The 23,189-nt window shown below is 46.7% G+C and overlaps 1 protein-coding gene across 1 annotated transcript in view; it reads right to left on the bottom strand.

The window, feature by feature from the left end:
• Positions 1 to 3,640: 3,640 nt before the first annotated feature.
• TSEN15 (tRNA splicing endonuclease subunit 15) overlaps positions 3,641 to 23,189 on the bottom strand; it is a 144,080-nt gene continuing 124,531 nt past the window's right edge. Inside the window, exon 4 of the mRNA XM_069231630.1 lies at positions 3,641 to 4,037. Coding sequence (XP_069087731.1) covers positions 3,839 to 4,037 — 199 coding nt within the window. The 3' untranslated portion in view covers positions 3,641 to 3,838. The remainder of the gene's footprint in view (positions 4,038 to 23,189) is intronic.

Genomic DNA, 23,189 nt, shown 5'->3' with positions numbered 1-23,189 from the left:
AAATGGGAAGGGAACTGGGAAACTTAAAATGTTTTGGGCTTGGCAATATCAAGACATAAACCACCCAGTCTTGTCTACCAAAAGAGCACAGCTAGTGGCAAACGCCAGCAGACCTTAGACACTGATAGGTGGGGTAGTGTGTATACCAGGAATCCGACCTACCTAGTACTATGACCAGAATACAGAATATACGCTGTGCACAGCAGTTTCTGTGAGCAGGAGACACAGCCTTCTCTCCTTGTTGGTACTGAGTTACAGAGAAGAGTGCTCTTTGGCTTATCTTTGAAGAATCATTTGTTGGACTGGGGAGTTGTCTGTGCAATGGTGTCAGCTGTCAGATCCACACAAAGCAAATTTCTGTGAACAGCTATGGGGAATTCAAAAGGATTTCCAATGGATCCGGCAGAATTTGTCATATTAAGCAGGAAGTCTGCAGCTTTTTCATACCAACAGCTGCTGTGGTCTCGTATGAATGGGCTGACACCTCCCTCCCTAAGCCTCCATGACCTAACACATTCAAAAACTATTTCAATTTGGCACAGTTTTCATCAGAAGCCTCAAGCAGCAGATAAAAATAATGGAGAGGCATTGTACCTGAATAGGTCTTGTTGTTCGCGGAACACCTTTTACTATAAGCAACATGATCAATTCATATGGAACCACTATTAGATGTGGCCTCCATGTCGCTATGCACTAGCGCCTTGAGACAAATACAGTGTAGAAGTTCCAAGATATTAATATACTTAAGTACTCTTATGGAATAAAAAGTACCATTGCTATGCAGGGAAAGGATAAAACCTTACACCATGGGTTGCCTGACATGCCCACCTCGTTTCAGCCACCACCCACAGAGCAGAAGATATCCTCAACCTGCCACAGGTGTGTAGATTCTCATCACCGGCACACCACATCTCTTATGTAGTGTGTAGGGGGGCCGAGGAAACCCAGTCCGATGTGGTTTTTAAGCGCAGATCAAGTGGGATGCATTACACTAGAAGGTACAAGGACGTAGGCTGTGTGAGTGGGCTGGAGTGTGCTGCAGGAGCCCTGCCCTGCCTGCCACAAACGCATTATGGAGGATGAGTGCACCCGTCAGCAGAGGTGTTCTCAACAGCACTGGTCTCATTATATTCAATCACTGTGGTCCTGCAGCTCCTAACATCTAGATACCACTTCAAAATAAGGGGCTGTCAAACAGCCAGAGAAGAGTCAGAAGCCGTCATCAGACAAAGAGTGCACCAAGTTCACTCAATGATACCCATGATACACAGCTCTGCTTGAAAATCCCCTCTGCTTCAGATATTCAACCCTTCAAACATTGCTTGCACATCATCCAGACCTGGATGCCAATTGCCTACCTGAAGTTCAACCCAACAAAGTCAGAATTCCTATTATTTGCCAAGAAGAGCAAACAAGATACAGTACAAACCTGGCTCAATAACCTGAACCTTGAATGCTTCAAACCCCAAGTTTCACCAAATGCCAAGCCACATAGATTATCCAACCTCACTCTCAATGTACACATTGCTAAAAAAAAAAAAACACAAAGACAGCATGGTACCCTCTCTCTCTTCTAAAGGTAATGAAATTGTTTCTTCCTGAATGCAACTTCCGAATTGCTGTTGAAGGTCTGGTACTCTTGCCTCTGGATGGTGGTAATGCTCTACTCCGTGACTTCCCAGACTCAACACTTGCATGCCTCAGTGGCATCCTAAGCTCTGTATCAAGCCTCAGCCAGAGCCAGAAGAAATATGATCACATCAATTACCTACCCCTCCCCTGAAGGAACTCCTTTGACTTTCTTGGCCAGCGCACACCATCTTCAAAGACATCACGACCAGCACCCCTGCTTATCCAAAAGGTAAGCACACCATTGCTGGTGATTCTCAGCAACCCCCCACCAAGTCAGGACACCATCGGACTGCTGTGCAACTGTCTGAGGGGAGGAGGCAGTATATTTAACAGTAAGTTTAGCCTTCTGTATTGACTGCTGGATCATGGGGCAGGTGAAGCAAGTTAACTGGTTCGACTGTGTGACTATCTCAACGGGGTCATGATGCCTTTGGTCTTGACTTACCAATCTTTTCAAAACCCCAGTATTTGCAAATGTCTGGTATTTGGAATAGGGCTGGGCAAGGCTAAACATATTGCATTAATAAATGCTTCTCTCAAAATGGGGGGAAACCACAATATACCCTTTCTGACATTATATCAACATGTATCCACTCCTAATTGAAGAGTTCCTACAGGCAGAGTTCCTCCATCTGAGTCACATCTAGAGTGCCACAAAACTGGTGCTATTGTCACCAGATATGCCAAACTGCCCTTGCTTTGTTCCTCAAGGTAATTGTTAAACAAGTACTGACAATGTCAGCATGTCTGCTCATCTGAGAAAGTGCCTCTTCGGTCACTGGTGAGTTTAGGCACTCAATACCCCATCATACATGAACTCTGTCACTCACCACTGAACAAACACATCCGTTTGTCCGCCCACAAACTCAATGTTTTATTCACTCACTCATTCATTCAAGATCAAACACATAAAGAAACTCAACAAGCAAATGCAAGATAAATTAAAATAATCACAGTAGAAAAAAGAAATAATGCTGTCCTATAGACACTAGCGGACTTTTGCATTCAATACAATAACAACTAAAAATTAAAGATAGTCGTGGGCAGCTATCTTGTAATAATATTTTGCAAAGTGTATATTTACTTTACAAAATCAAGATAACTGAGATGTTGCTTTTCAACATGCCAGCCATCGTGCAATAGGAGAACAGTTATACAGTATGGACAATACATTCTAAGATGGCTGCCAAGTTTACAAATGGTGGCAGCGCAATATGTGGTGTACTGCAGTCGCCTGAGTGGCAAACAAGGGCCCCAGCAGCACTCTCTGGAGAGCTTTTGGGTACTCCCAAAAAATTAATAAAATTAATATTTCAAAAAGAAGAGGAAAGAACGGGTGGCCTCTTAAAAAAACGTGTAAATGGAAAACTAATAGACTAGCTCATAAACCCTGGCACTGAAATTGTTTATGGAATTCTGAAGAAAAAAAACAAGCATATCGCAAAAAATCCCAAAATTACGCTGGCATAACAGAAATGTCATCAGGGGGCAATCTTTTTTTTGCAGTCACGCCTAGGACTCCCAGCTTAGACCCGGAATTTAAAGTGCTTGCCTCCTTTCGATGAGATGGTCTGCGCTTTCTGAGTGCCGATACTTTAATATATTTCTGTATATTTACATTCTCAAAGTGTTCCGAGAACCAGCATTTTCCCTAACCCAGAATGATAAGAAGTCTCTGTACAAAGGTAGTTCTTTTCACATTCACGTCCCTTTCTTCCATGGGCACGCATAACCTTGCCCAACCAGCTCGGCCCCAAATATTTGGAATTGTCTTGGCAGGTCAGAACAAGGGATAGGGGGCTTTGGAACACAGGAGTTTGGATTCGGGACACTGCTGTCCATGACCTCGAAACATGAGCATAAACAGATTTGTTAAACGCAGAACTCGGAAATAAACAAATGTAATCAACTTAAGTCAAGTAAACTTGCAAGGTTGGGATTGTGTGCACGATTCGAACTGCTTACAGGAAAACGGTGGTGAAAATAAGAAAAGAAAACATAGAACCCGTTTCTTTGAAGTAGAAAACGTACACGATTTTACTAAAATAATTTAAAAAACACGAAATGGTAATGTGATTCAGAACCTTGCAATATCAATCCCACAACTGCCACTCTGTAACTAGAAATCAGATGCAATAATTTTACTTTCAAACAAATGCATTTTACAGGATATGTGCAGGGCCTACAAGAGTTAATAACGTCCATATTAAAGCTTCCGTCGCTTCTTCCGAAACTGTTTATTGTCAATATCTTCGATCAGATCCGGGGGCTCGGGCATCACAAGCCCTTCAGTCAGCCTATAGTACACCACGGTGGAGTCGGAAGCCACAATCGCCAACACCACAGATGACGGCACATCCGCATCCCCCTCCAGATTTCGCGTCCGCGCCATGATGTGCTGAATTCTGAAAGTAAAACATAATGATTATCACGATTTCAGTAAATAAACAAGCATTGCCAAAGCTTTTAGTCCAGACTAAAATATTTGAAAGTCCTACAATGAAAATCAAAAACGGAAAAACAAATGTTTTCTGTGTACAGTGCCTATAGGTGATGAAGAGTGTAACGTGTAATGATCCAGTGTACATCTGAGAGGTAAAATAGTTCCTGGGGGATTACAAAGCAAGCACTTCAGGAGGCAGAATGACACTCCAAACAACCCAGAACATGAGGTGCGATAGTTGTACTCTGGTAGGAGTCAAAGCCCACTATCTACCGCAAGTCATGCACATTGCAAAGTTTGTTTGTGAACATTTCGTGAGATACTAACAGCATCTGTTAGTGTATAATTAAGGTACTAATTAGCATACTTGTCTAGGAAGTCACTGATTCTGAGTAGCCTCGAGACTGTAGCTGTTCGCCTCAAATCTTGTGACGTTGTTGGGGGGCACCAACCTAATTTATAGATTTTTTTTTTCAATAACCTACATGTATCTAGGCTGGCCATCCATTTGGCTGTGAAGGGAGGTTCTTTTTCTCGCCACAAATGTGCAATGTTCAATTTCAAAAGGATAAGAAAAATCTCCAAAATGTTATTGAGGAGTATGGTAAGTTTGTTTTTTACTATCTAGCTGTATATTTTGGAGATCGCCACCCCCATTCAATTTTGAATGCATTATTTTTTGCATACAGAATGGTTAAGTAAGGTGTTATGTCTGTAGTGGACAAGGTATAAAGACTTAGAGCATGAAGTTGCAGGTAGTGTTGGTATTAGTTCTGTAAATACACAAAAGGAGAGCACTGGGAGTGTTGCTAGCCCACACCGCCTCCCTAAAGAAATCTATATAATCACTGAAGGTGTGGGGTAGTAGGGAACCGAAGGTAAGACTGGGTCAGTCTTATATCGGTGTCCAGTATTGGTTAGGTTGCTTTGGATCCTAAAGCAGGGGAGTCATTGTTGGAGAATATCCAGGCAGGGGGGTGCTGTGTTGTCCTACAGGGGAAGGGGGAGTTTCCCTTACGGACTAGGTGGTCTCACACACATAATAGTGTCATGCTTCATCATATGACCACCTAGCCCCACCCAAGCAAGATGATACTGCTTGGGCGGACTCAACCTCTTGGTTAAAAGAACCAGAGGGAGTACTGAAATTAAATTGACTGGATAGTTACTTAGATCCAGATGAGGTGAGTAATAAAATTACCAAGCATGTCACCGATAGTTGCTGCTGGTTTTAATATAGGTGCATGCTGGTAAGACTAAAAACAAGGGGAAGAGGCTCGTTAGAGAGTAATGTCTCCTGGAGTCTAAAATGAAAAATGGATGACCAACATGTTTCTGCCCTCACTAGGTGCTGGTAGGTCAGGGGCATTTGTCAGGGTCGGAGCACACGCAGTAAGTGGAGTGCTCAAAGTGGATAATGAATGGCCTACCTGAACGGGTAGTTCACAGTGGGGTAGGTCTGTGATAAACAATAAATAAACCACAATTTATTCAGAAAATATTCAGAGTGAGAAAAACCGTGGCAAACCACTGCAAGGCACACAGCAAAAGGTGAAAACATGTAAAACATGTAAAAGGCAATCACACACGCATGCAGATGTGACTTACCAAGGGGTAGGGGGCGATTTGCCTCTGGTCTGGCTAATGCCGGGGAGGGGTTTTCCCTTGTAGTCACACTCTGAGGAGATTAGGCATTTAAGTAGGGAAGAACGAGGGGAAGAAGATAAAAAATATATAGAGAGAAAGGGCAGAACATGAGGGCACGAGGGAGACCCAGAGAGGGAAGTAAGGATAGACAGGGAAAGCAAAAACAGGGACATAGGGAAGAGAAAAGGGAAAGAAAGGGGGGGGGGGGGAGGGGAAAGGGGGAAAAAAAAGGGGGGGGGGGGAGAAGGGGAAAAAAGCAGGGGTTGGCGGTTGGTGAAAGAGAAAGGAAGAAAGAAAAAAAAAAAGGGGGGAAACAAGGGAAAAAGGACAGAGAAAAGAAAGAGGAAAACAGGAAAAAGGAAAAAAAAAGGGGGATAAAAAGGGTTGCAGCTAGGCAGTAATGGAAGCAAAAAGAGGGAAAGTAGGGTAAAAGAGGTGAAAGAAAAAGGACAAGAAAAAATCCAAGGGGCCAGGGAGGCCAACACTTACCACTCCAAAGGAAATACCATGGGGGGGTACCTACGTGCCGGAGCCAGGCCGCTCTGGTACTGACTAGAGGGCTGATCTGCAATTTATGTCGATCAACAACCAATAGGCAAGAGGCTGGGGAGCCTGGGGGCGGGGCTGGTGTAAGGATTGTCAGGTGTGCCGGGCGTATTGTCTAAAAGACTCCCGGTTCTCAAGGAGTATTGTTGCCACGCCCATAGACCGGCCGCGCCCCCGTGCGGGGTGCGCCGGTGCTTTAATGCGGGATCTGCCCGCGGGACCTCTGTGAGACCGAGGCCCGCAGGAGACGTGCTGACAGTACGTGATGAGGATGCGGTGCGGCTGGCAGGCGCAGAGAGCGTCCTGCCGTGACGCGTCGCGGGAGGCGCGGCGTCTACGCTCGCGGGACTCTGGGAAATTGAGTCCTGTGGTAGCGCGCCAGGTAGTTCTGCCTGCCAGGCGGGGTAGAGAAAAGATGGGGCGGGGGCGGGCGGGGGGAGCCAGGGGAACAAAAAGGGATAGAAGAAAGAGGGGGGAAAGGAAGGGGGAAAAGGGATAAAAGACGAAAGGCTAAAAGGGGGGGGGAGGGGGGAGGGAAAGAAAAGGGGGGGAAAAAAGGGGTGAAGCCAGGGGATAAAAAGGGGAGAGAAGGAAGGGGGGGAAAAAAGGAAAGAAAGGGGATAAAAAGGAAGGCTAGAAGGGGGGGAGGGGTTTGGGGGGGAAAAAACAGAGGGGAAAAAAATGAAAGAGGGCAAGTGGGAAAGAAAAGAAAAGAAAGAGGAAAGACAGAAGGAAATTGAGGAAAGAACACAAGGGTCGGGGAGAGGAGACAGACGGGATGTGTGAGGAGAGGAGAGGGTATCAAAAGAGGGAGAGCGACGAGGGGGGGGGGGGGAAGAAAAAAAGGGGAGAAGGACCGGGGAAAGAGGAGGGAAAAGAAGACAGAGAACGAGAGAATATAGAGGGTATGTGCAGAAGAGGACAGGAACAAGATGTGAGAAAGAGAGAGAAAACGAGCGACAAATAGCTCTGATGACAGGAGAGAGGAGATTGCTCTGGTTAATAGGGGTATTCCCCTGGTCAAAAATAATAGTAACAAGCGACGTGGGTAATGGAACACGCAGAAGAAGGGCATTAAAAGGCCCCGGGGGGGGGATTTTTTTTTTTCATATGGGGAGGGAATCATAATGGTATCTAGTCATCAACCTAAAGAATGACCACTGGATATTGTCATTCAATCCTCTAGTGTGCTGTTTGCAGCCTCCATATCCACCTCTGTTCATATAGGAATAGTTTTGTTTTGGCATTGATCCTCTAGTGTCTGTTTGCAGCCTCCATATCCACCTCTGTTCATATAGGAATAGTTTGTTTGGCATTGATTGTTGTTGATTTCAATTGGTCCAACACCACCCATTGCATGTGGTCAGGATGGTGATTATTGGAGATATAATGTTCAGTGAGTCTTGTGGCATCTCTTTTGCAACGGATGGTGCTCCTATGTTCGACGATGCGTGTGCCCACTTTTCTCGTTGTCATCCAAATGCATTTCTTTTCACAGGGGCATGTGATCATACATACCACGTTTTTGCTGTTGCAATTTGTTAATTGTCTCAGTTCCCAGGGCGTCTGTAATCCTAAATCAAGTGTAAGGGTTTTCTTGGTGAGTGCGCACACGCTGCAGCTGCCGCATGGAAAGTGTCCTTTGGGGGGAGGAAGGTCCCAAAGGGTCCTTGGTCTACTTGTGGTAGGGTTTACCCGTGGGCGTGTATGTACGATCATATCCCGAATACTTTTTGCTATTTTATAGGCATTCAATGGGATCTGAAAGGGAAGACCCCCAGAAGTGAGGATTTTCCAGTTTTCATTTAGTATCTTTTTGATCATATTAGACGCTGGGTTGAATGTAGTCACACAGATCAATGGGTCTCCCTTATTGGCTCTGCTGCTAGAATGCAGTAGAGTGTCCCTAGGGCTCACACGAGCACGTTTAACGGCTCTTCTCAGTAGATGCTCCGGGTATCCTCTTGCTCGAAGTTTGTTAGTGAGCTGCTGCGCATGTTTTTTATAATCCGTTAGTTCGGTACAGTTCCGCCGAAGACGGAGAAACTGGCCCACTGGCAGGTTTTCCTTGAGTGAGCGTGGATGGAAGCTCTGAAACTGAAGGAGAGTGTTTCGATCAGTGGGTTTGTAGAATACTTCTGTTGCCAGCGAGCCATTTCGTTCTGTTATTAATAAGTCAAGAAAGGAAACCGCTGGGATACCCGGACCATCTACTGAGAAGAGCCGATAAACGTGCTCGTGTGAGCCCTAGGGACACTCTACTGCATCCTAGCAGCAGAGCCAATAAGGGAGACCCATTGATCTGTGTGACTACATTCAACCCGGCGTCTAATATGATCAAAAAGATACTAAATGAAAACTGGAAAATCCTCACTTCTGGGGGTCTTCCCTTTCAGATCCCATTGAATGCCTATAAAAAAGCAAAAAGTATTCGGGATATGATCGTACATACACGCCCACGGGTAAACCCTACCACAAGTAGACAAAGGACCCTTTGGGACCTTCCTCCCCCCAAAGGACACTTTCCATGCGGCAGCTGCAGCGTGTGCGCACTCACCAAGAAAACCCTTACACTTGATTTAGGATTACAGACGCCCTGGGAACTGAGACAATTAACAAATTGCAACAGCAAAAACGTGGTATATATGATCACATGCCCCTGTGACAAGAGATACATTGGGATGACAACGAGAAAAGTGGGCACACGCATCGTCGAACATAGGAGCACCATCCGTTGCAAAAGAGATGCCACAAGACTCACTGAACATTATATCTCCAATAATCACCATCCTGACCACATGCAATGGGTGGTGTTGGACCAATTGAAATCAACAACAATCAATGCCAAACAAACTATTCCTATATGAACAGAGGTGGATATGGAGGCTGCACACAGACACTAGAGGATTGAATGACAATATCCAGTGGTCATCTTTAGGTTGATGACTAGATACCATTATGATTCCCTCCCCATATGAAGAAAAAAAATTCCCCCCCCTGGGGCCTTTTAATGCCCTTCTGTGTGTTCCATTACCCACTCGCTTGTTACTATTATTTTTGACCAGGGGAATACCCCTATTAACCAGAGCAATCTCCTCTCTCCTGTCATCAGAGCTATTGTCGCTCGTTTTCTCTCTCTTTCTCACATCTTGTTCCTGTCCTCTTCTGCACATACCCCTCTATTCTCTCGTTCTCTGTCTTCTTTTCCCTCCTCTTTCCCCGGTCCTTCTCCCCTTGTTTTCTCCCCCCCCCCCTCGTCGCTCTCCCTCTTTTGATACCCTCTCCTCTCCTCACACATCCCGTCTGTCTCCTCTCCCCGACCCTTGTGTTCTTTCCTCAATTTCCTTCTGTCTTTCCTCTTTCTTTTCTTTTCTTTCCCACTTGCCCTCTTTCATTTTTTTCCCCCCTGTTTTTCCCCCCCGACCCCCTCCCCCCCTTCTAGCCTTCCTTTTTATCCCCTTTCTTTCCTTTTTTCCCCCCCTTCCTTCTCTCCCCTTTTTATCCCCTGGCTTCACCCCTTTTTTCCCCCCCTTTTCTTTCCCTCCCCCCCCCCCTTTTAGCCTTTCGTCTTTTATCCCTTTTCCCCCTTCCTTTCCCCCCTCTTTCTTCTTTCCCTTTTTGTTCCCCTGGCTCCCGCCGCCCGCCCCATCTTTTCTCTACCCCGCCTGGCAGGCAGAACTACAGGCGCGCTCCACGGGACTCAATTTCCCAGAGTCCAGCGAGCGTAGACGACGCGTCACGGCAGGACGCTCTCTGCGCCTGCCAGCCGCACCGCATCCTCATCACGTACTATCAGCACGTCTCCCGCGGGCCTCGGTCTCACAGAGGTCCCGCGGGCGGATCCCGCATTAAAGCACCGGCGCACCCCGCACGGGGGCGCGGCCGGTCTATGGGCGTGGCAACAATACTCCTTGAGAACCGGGAGTCTTTTAGACAATACGCCCGGCACACCTGACAATCCTTACACCAGCCCCCGCCCCCAGGCTCCCCAGCCTCTTGCCTATTGGTTGTTGATCGACATAAATGGCAGATCAGCCCTCTAGTCAGTACCAGAGCAGCCTGGCTCCGGCACCTAGGTACCCCCCATGGTATTCCCTTTGGAGTGGTAAGTGTTGGCCTCCCTGGCCCCTTGGATTTTTTCTTGTCCTTTTTCTTTCACCTCTTTTACCCTACTTTCCCTCTTTTTGCTTCCATTACTGCCTAGCTGCAACCCTTTTTTTCCCCCTTTTTTTTCCTTTTTCCTGTTTTCCTCTTTCTTTTCTCTTTGTCCTTTTTCCCTTGTTTCCCCCCTTTTTTTCTTTCTTCCTTTCTCTTTCACCAACCGCCAACCCCTGCTTTTTTCCCCCTTCTTCCCCCCCCTTTTTTTCCCCCTTTCCTTTCCCCCCCCCCCCTTTCTTTCCCTTTTCTCTTCCCTATGTCCCTGTTTTGCTTTCCCTGTCTATCCTTACTTCCCTCTCTGGGTCTCCCTCGTGCCCTCATGTTCTGCCCTTTCTCTATATATATTTTTATCTTCTTCCCCTCGTTCTTCCCTACTTAAATGCCTAATCTCCTCAGAGTGTGACTACAAGGGAAAACCCCTCCCCGGCATTAGCCAGACCAGAGGCAAATCGCCCCCTACCCCTTGGTAAGTCACATCTGCATGCGTGTGTGATTGCCTTTTACATTTTTTACATGTTTTCACCTTTTGCTGTGTGCCTTGCAGTGGTTTGCCACGGTTTTTCTCACTCTGAATATTTTCTGAATAAATTGTGGTTTATTTATTGTTTATCACAGACCTACCCCACCGTGAACTACCCGTTCAGGTAGGCCATTCATTATCCACTTTGAGCACTCCACTTACTGCGTGTGCTCCGACCCTGACGAATGCCCCTGACCTACCAGCACCTAGTGAGGGCAGAAACATGTTGGTCATCCATTTTTCATTTTAGACTCCAGGAGACATTACTCTCTAACGAGCCTCTTCCCCTTGTTTTTAGTCTTACCAGCATGCACCTATATTAAAACTAGCAGCAACTATCGGTGACATGCTTGGTAATTTTATTACTCACCTCATCTGGATCTAAGTAACTATCCACTCAATTTAATTTCAGTACTCCCTCTGGTTCTTTTAACCAAGAGGTTGAGTCCGCCCAAGCAGTATCATCTTGCTTGGGTGGGGCTAGGTGGTCATATGATGAAGCATGACACTATTATGTGTGTGAGACCACCTAGTCCGTAAGGGAAACTCCCCCTTCCCCTGTAGGACAACACAGCACCCCCCTGCCTGGATATTCTCCAACAATGACTCCCCTGCTTTAGGATCCAAAGCAACCTAACCAATACTGGACACCGATATAAGACTGACCCAGTCTTACCTTCGGTTCCCTACTACCCCACACCTTCAGTGATTATATAGGTATTAGTTCTGTGGCAGGCCTAACTCCTATTGCAGTTCAGAGAAATTTTTCAAAGAGATTTTGGCTACTACTGGCCCTATTGTGGCTAAACCGAGCTTGTTCCTTTTGTTTAATACCAGTAGAGTCTATGCTTGAGGGAACCGCATGCCAACACATTACAGGGTTTCCTTAGTTAGCTTGCCCTCCCATTCTGTATGCCTCACTTCCCTTCCCCATCAATCCCCGCCCCCCAGCACCCCTTGGTTGTTGGGGTCATCACCATATATGAAGGGAAGGGGTTATTTAAATGCCAAGGCTCAGAGTTTCATCCTGTTGGCTGGGTCAATGTCTGGACCATATATCTAGAAATCCTTTACTATTAAGTTTCAAGCATGATAATATGGCAATAAGTCTAGCATGCCTAGCCCTCTGTCAAGTGTGAAAGGTAAACCTATGGTCAAAATAGACTTTGAGATTTTTGACTTTCCTCACTGGACAGGAACACTTTCCAAGATCCTGATGCTACCAAATGGGGGACAAGAACGAGGTATTGTTCCTGAAAAAAAGAACCTATTTTTTTCCCCAAGTTAAGCTTAAGACACTTTTCTTTCATCCATTTACCCAATACAATTGCAAAATCATTTGGCTACATTGAGCAGGTCGGTGGAAATAGAGACTACTAGCTTGGTGTCATCAGCATAGGAAACTGTGAAGAACCCAAAGGAGAGAATCAGCTTTGCCAAAGGAGTAACATACACATTAAATAACATGGGGTAAGCGATGTGCCATGTAGTACTCCAGTGGGAAGAGAAAAGGACTTAGAGTCAAAATTACCAAGAGGAATCAATTGTTTCGACCCGCTAGAAAGAAGCCTAAAACAGTCCGGGCGAATCACTGACTCCTAATCTTCCAAGACAAGCATATAGTACCTAGTGATTGACTATGTCGAAAGCTGTTGACAAGTCTAAAAGAATGAGGGCAGTACTGCCACCATTGTCAATTATCTCTCCAATTTTCTCAGTAGCTACAATCAAGGGGGATTCTGTGCTGTTGTTACCCCTAAAACCATGCTGGAATCAATCAAGCAATGGGTTACTAGCCAGAAAAGATGAAAGTTCAATATCCAAGGCCTTCTGTACTATTTTAGCGGGTAAAGGAGATTGCGAGATAGGGCGATAGCTACTAACTTCAGGGGGATTCAATGAAGGTTTCTTTACTTTTTCCAGACTTTAGGGAAGTAGCCTGATTTAAGGATGCTGTTTCGAAGTGTAGTAAGGTGTATGGTTATTGTCCAGGCACAAGATGCAAGATTTTTGGGAGACAAGGACCAATAGGAGTACCAGATTTAGTGGATTCAATAAGCTTAGTTACCAGTTCTACTGACAATGGGTCGAAATCTGTAAAAGGCTCTGGTATCAAAATCGGGCCTTCAAACAAAGACTCGTATTCAGTTGCATGTTAGAGAAGAATTCATTGTAAACATTGTTTAGCTTAGACTGAAAGTAGTCGGCCAGCTTATTGCAGAAGGCTTGACTGAGGCCAGAGGTGTTTTTATTGTTGATGTTTACCAGAGTGTTAACCGTTTTGAATAGCTCTCTGGCCGAATTTTTAGCAGTCTTAATTTTATCTGAGAAAAGAAGTAGATATATATTTTAGACACAATATAGCTTTATACTCTGCAATGCATTGTCTGAATTTATCTCTTTCATGGGGACTGTAAGTTTTCCTCCATATTTGTTTGCCTGCTGCATTTTTTGTAACTTTAATTTGGCCGAGTACCAAGGGGCTGATGGTTTGTCTCTACGTGATTTTTAAAAGTTTTTAGAAGGACTAGCTGTTCAACAGCACTGCTGATCCAAGTGGAGTAAATCGATGCAGCTATAATTAAAAATCATCAACCAGATTGGGTGGAGTAGCTAAGCAGGCTTTCTGTCAGCTTATTACCAATGGTTTTGTGCCATGCCTGAAATGTAATCATTTGCAGAGGCTTAGTTCTTAGTATTGTTTTGCACAGCATCTTATAAGGAGAAAACAAAAAGCTTTATTGTAACATCAAGTCAGCGGCAAGTCAGACATAAATGACAGTGTAGGACTATTAGTGAAAATGACATCAAGAATGTGGCCTGCTGAATGGGTGGCGGTGGGGACCCTTTGTATGAGATAAAAACTTAGCATATATTCAGTTAAATATTCCGCATCTTTAACGGTGAGGGCCTATAGATGGAAATTAAAATCACCAAGAACCACAAGTACCATTAAGTGAGAGTAAGTAGAGCATTCTAGTGTGCTCAGTTGTTAGTCAGAGCGTTCTTGTGTGTAAGCCACGTGTTATACTACTGGAGTGAGCAATTGGCAACAATGAGGCATTGTTGTCGAGTTGTACATTTGCTGGATCAATGCACAGTCTAAGTTCCTCAACTCACGGGTTACAGACTTGGGTTTGGATGGAAAGTGGTTTCAAGGTCCATAAGCCCCTTCAGTGCTCTCATGGGCACGGACCCCACAATCACAACCATTTGTCATATCATTCATCCACACCCCCAATATCTTCCCCATGTTCGGAGCACTCTCTATTGGAAGCACCAACCACACACAAACTAAAAACCACGTAACACGTGCCAGACAAAGTCAAAAGTCTAACAATGCCTACAGTGTATACACTAAGCACCGGCAGGTTAGACTTACACAAGTCCAAGTGGCCAAGAATTTGAGAACCATGCACTATGCCAAAAGTGCGTAGCATAACATAAGGCGAAACATATGCCTCGTCAATATTACAATGATATTTTGGCACATGGTTAGAATAAAACACATGCAGCTGTTCAAAAGCTCAAAGTAAGCTAAATTTTATCATCGAGCTGCGGGCTGATGCAGAGGCCTTTATAGTTTTTAAGAGATATTTCCTGAGAAGAACCTGAGCAGAGAAGACAAAATCCTTCCAAATGTGCATAAATGCAAAGCAGCTGCACACTAACAACCTGCAGTGGGCAGGGCTTATGACTTGTTGGGTGAAAGCTTCAAATATCCACTGAAGCAGTGACAGAGGGCAGCCTTTCTTCTGGTAACTTCATATGAAACGGGAACGACTCTCTCCAGACTACACAAACTGGCCCTCTTGCAGGACGGTCTTCCCACCACGTGCAAAGAAGGAATCTAGCCTTTTCTTACAACGGCCCTTTCAGTACGTTTTCTGGAGAAAAGGAGCACATGTGGTGACTGTCACTCAGTCGTTGGTTACCAGTCTCTGGCAGCGGTTAGCAACTATCCCCAACAACGGCTTAGCCAGGAAGAAGTGCAGGTTTCAAACAGTTAGTTACAGGTGATAAAGTGAATCGGCCCGAGGATACGGAATGAACTGAGGGTGTGAAATGTTGGACAGATGGCACTGGGGTCTCAAGCATTTTTTGACAGTGTTATCTGTTACTGTAAGCTGGGTGAGATTTATCCAATAACCACGACTTGAGTGAGACCTTTCCTGTTCACAAGTACAATATGTAGTACAGCGTGGGAGCACGCCTGATGCTGTGACACGATGCACCCTGACCACAAGTTGGAGGTCATGGGTGATTTAAATAAAAGGAGAGAACCCTGCCCGTGCAGCTAGCGCGGAGTGAGTTACCAAGCACACCCTGCCTCCCTGTGCCATCACTGAAGCCATGTATGCATGCGCTGGGGAAACAGTAACCTTCCACACCACAGTGGCAACAGTTGTGTCGCACGTGCAGTGATGCAACCGCAGCGCAGGGGGCTACCACCAGCGGCTAGCACCCATGGGAAGTTCATATATCATCCCCGCAATGCGCCCTCTGTGTGGAACAGTCCTGTTGGTCACCTTATGTAATAAATAAATACCGGGGGCTGCTAGGCATGGCCAGGACAGTGGTGGTGGGACCCGTCTAAGTAGTCCACCAGACATGTACCCTAAGTGGGCTATGAGTCTTCCTTGCAGCACTCGTTAGGCCTCATGCGCTAATGTGCCTCAAGCGTATCATGCGATATAACACTGGCAACGAAGGTCCAGTGACGTACCCACACAGCCATATTTGCTCCAACAGGGATCAAGACTTCCGGGCCAGTGAATGCCACATTCGGATTGCTTGCCGCATTGAACTGCTGAGCAGCCCCACCCACTCCACCACTTCGAGCCGATGACCAACACGACTATGAACAGTTCATATTCTGACAAGAGCAGTAACAGGCCGAGGAGCCTACAAACACCTTTTACATGAGGATAAAGGAACTAGCCAGCACCTGCCACTTCACCAACGAAAACAAGAAAATTAGGGGGCAAACAATTCAAGGATGTGCCTCAGCCAAACTACGAGAGAGGATCCTTGAGGAGTCTGGAAGATCATTAGCAGACATACTAACAATAGGAAGGACAAAACTCTCTGAAGCCAGAGCGTCACAAATGAAAGCTGCACTGCAGAGGCCGGTAAAAGAAGAGCCAGTCAACCCAATTACGACGACACCCAGCAAGCCTAGACCCAGGAAGAACAATGCAGCACCCAGAATGTGTGGCTATTGGGGTGGGTCAGCACAACGCCCAGCAGAATGCCTGGCGAGGGGAAAACAATGTGCTGGGTGCAGGAAGATGAATCACTTCCTGAAAGCTTGCCGCACAATGAAGAGGCGCACCCCAAACAACTCTGAACCCTGTTTTTGAAGCGCAGGCCAGAAACAGAGTTATGGATGACGACGATGAAGGACAACATGCTATACAACACATTCTCACGATCAGCACAGCATCCCTAATGCTGCAAGTGTCACAAAGTTTACCTATGTGCTTGGTACAAGTGGGAGATCACTTGAACCCAGCAGTTGTTGATAGAGGAGCTGCCATTAACCTCATGTTGTTGGACATGTATGACACAATGGAGTCTCTTCCAACCCTAGTCCCAACAAAGATGTGAGTCTTTGCATATGGACAGAACACACCACTGACCATATGAGGAAAATCCATTGCTGCATTGCCTTCTATCTGAGGCCACAAGCAGAGAAAGAACTGAACAAGCTTGAAGCCGCAGGCAAAATGAAGATGGTGGCAGGTCCCATGCCGTGGGTGTCCTTGATTGTGGTAGCCAGAAAACCCTAACAACCTGGGGAAGTAAGGATCTGCATTGATATGAGGCTACCCAATGCTGCCATCCAGAGGGAGAGACACCTCACCCCCACCATAGATGACCTAATTGGCGAGCTAAGCGGAGCCTGCTGGTTGTCGAAATTGGATCTCAGATCTGGGATGACCTAATTGGCGAGCTAAGCGGAGCTTGCTGGTTCTCGAAATTGGATCTCAGATCTGGGTATCACCAGTTAGTACGAGGGGAAGAATCCTGCTACATAACCACCTTTCCGACACACGTAGGGCTAAGACGATATCACAGGCTAAACTTTGGCATCTCCAGCCACTGAAAGTCTTCCAAAATGTGATCCACAAACTCCTCGCTGGCCTCCCTGGAGTAGTGAATCTCAGTGATGACATTCTCATGCACGCCAGAACTGTCACAGAACACCAATGTTACCTGAGAAGAGTACTACAACGAATACAGGAATAAGGCCTGACCCTCCATCATGACAAGTACGAGTTCCTAAAAAACAGGCTACACTTGTTTGGATACATCTTCTCCGACAGAATCACCCCGATCCAGCCAAGGTCCAGAACATTAAAGAAGCAGCCCCTCCGACCACTGTGACTGGAGTACGCAGTTTTTTAGACACAGTAAATTACTACAATAGGCTCATCAAAGACCTCACCATACTGACCTAACCACTCAGGACCTCACCAAAGCTGCGGCGCCTTGGACATGGAGGGCTGAGCAAGAAGCTGCATTCCAAGTCACTAAGGATGCGTTGTCAGTCGACACGACCCTAAGATATTTTGACCCACTCAAAGACACCATGATAGCAGTAGACACAGGCCCAAAAGGTCTTGGAGCAGTGCTACTGCAACAGAAGGAGGAAGAAGAATGGACTCCGGTGGTGTATGCTTGCAGGTCCCTCACTGTGAAGGAACAAAGTTACTCACAGATCACAAAAACAGGTGATCGCTATGCACTGCGGGTGTAAGCATTTCCACTTGTACGTATACGGCCACCAATTCACAGTCGAGACAGACCATAAGCCTCTAATACCCCTCTTCAAAGGAACCGTGTCGAAGTCACCCCCCCCCCCCCCAGATCAAAAAATGGATGCTCCAACTGCAGGAATAAAATTGCCGTGTTGAATATCGCCCCGGCGCAAACAACCCAGCTGACTACCTATCTCAACATCCAAGGGCAGCGACAGAGGAAGACTAAGCTCAAGAAATGGAAAAGTACATGAGATATGTCTCAGAAAGGTCCAGACCTCTTCCCCCATCTCCACCAAGACCCTTCGCCAAGCCACACTATGAGATGAGTGCATTCAAAAGGCACTCAGTGCTGTGTGAAACAATCAATGGCACGTACTCAAGAAGCAGTGGCCACAGCTCGATCCAACCGCCAGACGCATTATGGAAAGCCTCCACCATGTCCGCAAAGAAATGACTGACGACCCAGGACGATGCCACCTCTTAGGGGATCGTCTGGGAGTCCTATCCAGCCTCACGGATCAGGCCGTCCAGCAGGCCCACGCTGGGCACCAAGGGATGGTAATAAAACAAAAAACAGACTAAGGGCCAAAGTGTGGTTCCTGTTGATGGACGAAAAAGTAGCGGCACTAGTGAGATCATGTGAGTGGTGTCAGGCCACTGCGAGTCCCAGACCTTCAGCTCCAGTCCAAACTGTGAGAGGGCCAAGCCAACCCTGGGTGTCGGTCAGCATGGATATTGGCAACCTCCTTGATGGCCGACATGCCCTCGTGCTCCTCGACGATTACTCAAAATATCCTGAAGTGGAAGTGCTACAGTCTCTGACAGCCAACGAAGTTATCCCTAAACTTGAAAAAATCATAGCCACCAAAGTACTCATGAAAGGGAAAAAAAACAGACAACTGGCCACTATTTCAAGGCCAAGAAATCGCATTATACCTTGGCATCAATGGGGATCACCCACAAGAAAGTGACTCCACGTTGGCCCCAAGCTAACGGGGAAGTTGAAAGATTCATGAGAACTTTCAATAAAGTAATCAGGATCTCCACCATGTGCCAGCAAGCCCTTGAGCTGGCTATCTACTAATTTCTCTGGAACTACCAACTGATCCCTCATGCTACCACCGGGTGTGCCCCAGCACAACTTTCAATGGGGCAGGTGGTCAGAAACTCCATTCCAAATCACCCTGACTGGACACCGCATCCGATCGACGAGGCAGCAACTTACACAAAACAGAGATGATACAACACCAGTGCCAGCCGCCGTCGACGAGCCATAACCTCACACCTCAAACGTGCTGGTGAAGGATTGGTCACCAGGAAGCAAATTCAGGCTGTCCTTTGAACCCAACCCATGGATCATCATGCGGCGCAAAGGCACCTTCTTCGTCGCCCGACACGTGTCTGAGGAGATCACTCAAAACATATCTGCGTTCAAGTGATACCACCCCAGGTTGCCACCGCCTGCCCCGGTGCCAGACCCCAAGCTCGACATAGGCAAATCTGAACATCCAGCAGAAGACTTTGACCCCAGCACAGCCGCCAGGCCAGAAAGTAGCCCACACCTCGTCACTGAAGCAACCCCTGAATGACCTGCTTCCAGCACCGACCGAGCCCAACGCAGACCGCACTACCAGCACCAGGTATGAGCTGCAGCGCAATCCCCCGCCATCGCTCAGGCTGGCAGACTGTGTGCTCTGTTAACTCGGACTTCATTTGGTGCCTGTTGATGTTGTATTCCAGTGACCCCAGCTTAGACTGGCTCCAGACATACGTTGTAATTTCATTGTGTGTCCATGTTTTGGGAGGAATGTAGTGCCGTACAGGGGCTACCACTAGCAGCTAGCACCAAGGGGAAGTTCATGTATCATCCCTGGAATGCGCCTTCTGTGTGGAACATTCCCATTGGTCACCTCTTTTATCAATAAATACTGGGGGTTGCTGTGCGTGGTAAGGAGAATGGTGGAGGGACCCATCTAGGTAGCCCACCAAACATGTACCCTAAATGGGCTATGAGTCTCCCTTGCAGCATGCGTTAGGCCTCATGCGCTAATGTGCCCTGAGCGTATCCAGGGATACAACAGCAACAAGGGAAGCTGACCCCATGGCATTCCAGCACCCTCCTCTACCACTGATGTGTCAAGCGCACTCCGCCTTCCCCTCCAGCCGCCGACACGCTGTACACGCTCACAGCATCCACGCCTCTATTTTTTAGGGCCCACGGCATGCGGCCCTTCCATAGACCGTGTCCGCCAGCTGAGTTTGCATGTCCGCCCGTGCCGCACTTACTCTTCTTCTGGCAAGTCTGGCTCCTCCCCCAATCCTGTGCTGGCATGCGACCGGCAGCGGCAACCACCCAGTTCCTGAAAGATGGCCACACAGAGCCCCACCTTCCGGCTCCTCGCCCACTGCTGTCACCTGAGTGCCTGGTCAACCACACCTTCACAGTAAGTACCTGCCCTCATTGCCCTGTCTGCACCAATTCCCTACCAGGGTCACACTTTTCAGCCTGGTGCGCATATGTCCCTGGCACTTCGGCACCCGCAGCTAACCACCACCCTCCATGAGCACAGAACAGCAGGCAAACGTGCAAGCTGCAACACCACAAGGCCCAAGCTCGACCCTTCCGATGGCGCACCTGCCACAGTGCCTCATGCCCACCAAGGCCGTTGATGGTACATCCAATCGGCAGCCTCTCTTCAGCGAGCTTACTGATACAGTGACGGCCTCCCTCTGCTGGCGCATGTGGGGTACACGCCTGAATATACTTTAAAACCACAGAGGAGACTGGTGGCAGAATCAATCTTTCTCTATCTCTTCCGAAACCTTCCAGGGACCAGTGCAGACGATGATTATGATGGTACCATTGCAGCCCTCTACACATATTTTGACCCTCAGATGAACCCAGATTATGAAAAGTTCAAACTGCGGCAAGCCCACAACCTCTACTGTGAATTCACTGACATATTCTATGTTTGCTTGCAAACCCACTGGCGCCTGCGCAGAGCATGATCTGCAGAAAGAAATGCTCGCTCAGATTACTCAAGGTTGCCGATCTGCTGTGCCACAACCTCTGCTGGCCCAACATTCCCCTTGATGAGATTGATGCTCAAATGCTCCCACGAAGTGTCCAATTTTCGAGTGGACCAGATCAAACTAGTTTTCCAGAAGCTCTCAGCCACACCTGAAGCCACTACACGACTTATAAAAACAGAAGTGGCGGTGACAATCTCAAAAGGACCCCCAGGCCAAAGCGTCCAGTGCTCTGCCCCTGCAACAGAGCCCCAATGGACCGTTGGGGCTACTGCTGGTTTTCCCTGCACCTGCCTTCTGGCTACCAGGCCAAAGGTAAACTTGGTCCGCCTGGCTTCGCCACATTTCACCAAAGTCTGTTGTGATGGGCATCGCACACCCATGTTCGATGCCGTGGTGTCCCCAGATGTCAAGTGGTGAAGGCAATCATGCATGACCAAACTTCAGACCAGGAGGGCACAGCCATCAGTGCCGCCCCCAGGTGCGCGGCTGTCAAAGATGATGATGATATCTTCTTAATATCATGCACCCTACACTCATGGCAACCAGCATGATGTGCCCGCCACACCTGCCAAGTACAAAATGATTACATCCCATCTCCCAACCCTCATATACAGAGGGTCAATGGCTCTGACATTGCTTTCCCTGCATCATACAATTGTAACTCATGTTCTATATACAATTTAATTTATCTTCAAACAAATCTTTTATCTCTAACGCATTGTCTAATAGCGCAAGTTTAACAGATTAAAACAGGACTCTTTCTACTCTTTGTCATACTTGAAAAGCATCTATTGCAGTACTAAACTGGCAGTCAGACAAAATGGAGATTCAAGTTGACCTCCTTCAGATGCTGGCTACTCTTTTATTTCAATGGATTCAAGACTTAGCAACTTCGGCTCGTTATTCAACTCAATAATAAAAGAATCACAAGCAGCCCAATATTTGTGTAACTGCTGCTCAATTACAGACAAACTTGCAAGCGTACCTGGGAAAGTAACTTCATTCCCGATTCCTGTGAAGATTACAGTCTGCTTATTCAAACTTTTCAGCTGATAATATGATGCAAAATGTAAAGAAAAATGTATCTGATTTTCTGGCCCAAAATAAAAATAAGAGATTGAGTACAAGAGACAAACTGTCAACCAGCGGCCACAAAACAGACACTGACAGCACTGCAGAACCAATTGCTAACAACCAATAATTGGTTGCCGGGAAGCTTCCCCCATGGCCTCACCAGAGCTGCCTAGACGCTTAACTCAAAAGCAAAAAAAAGAAACTTTCCAAAGCACATAAAGCATTAAGAATCAATACTCTTAATTACAGCTCCATTGGCAGTGATCATCCTGCAAAAATGTACCCAATATCTCATAAGCAGGTGAAGGCTGTCATATCCGAGAGAGCCCTGAAGGAGCTGGAAAGTGAAGAGCGCATACTGGTGGATCCACCACCTGTGATAAGTGTTTTAGGCAAACCAAACAAAGCCACATATTCTGATACGGCTAGCTATGTGCACGAAAAGTCAGCTCCATGTTCTACTTTGTTTCAAACTTCACATACGGCCACTACTGGGCCAGCAACGTGCAACGTGGCCACTTCAAAAGCCCAAAGGGTACAATCATCACAGTGACAGAAATAAGGTCCCCACAACTTGCCTCCATCGAATTACACACAATACAGAGGAACTTACAGGGAAGACGCAGTTGGGAAGAGAAAGTTGTCCAGCACAATACGCAACCATTTCAGTTTGTGCCTCAGATAACGGTCGTGAAAACCTTAATGCCCTGTTTCAAGTGCTCCCAGCGTCTAAGGGGGAATCCCCTTTGAATAAACCCTACACGCAGCAACAGAACGTCCACCAAGATTCTAGCTCTGTCAAAAACCTAGTGTACGAATCCCGGCTCAACAGATGGGACAGTAAAGCTGACACACACGTACAATCCATTCATTTGACACCCAAATGTAACTCAAAGAGGCAGCATGACATACTCTGTAGAGACTTGAAATCTTTAAACTCCCATTGCATGAAAACAATCGAGTTTGTGGAGGCATCCAAAACTGCAGGCAAAAAATAAACAAGAGTAACTAGGGCTAACCCCGAAATAGCTGATCGGGTTTGGAAACACAAGGATCAATTCACAGAATGGGGCATTATAATGACCAAACCAGCTGAAGTGGGTTATATGAAACCACTATAAGATCGATTCTCAAGGTGAATCAGGGCTGCATACCCTCCTTGTCAGGTACTGTTGATTTAACTATCAGTTGGAACCCTCAAACAGGGAGGCAATCGAGCGTAAAGAAATGTTACTCTTCGGAAAGAGACTGGTGCTGGCTAGCAATGACACTGTATAAAACTGCCACTCAGTGGGGGTAACAATATTAAACAACTTAGACAAGGAGGAGATGTTTGTAGCAAACCGTTAAAAATGCTCTCATGTAATGT

Source organism: Pleurodeles waltl, chromosome 4_2, assembly GCF_031143425.1.
Source record: "Pleurodeles waltl isolate 20211129_DDA chromosome 4_2, aPleWal1.hap1.20221129, whole genome shotgun sequence".
Classification (NCBI taxonomy): domain Eukaryota; kingdom Metazoa; phylum Chordata; class Amphibia; order Caudata; family Salamandridae; genus Pleurodeles; species Pleurodeles waltl.
This window is presented reverse-complemented; position numbering and strand designations above follow the sequence as displayed.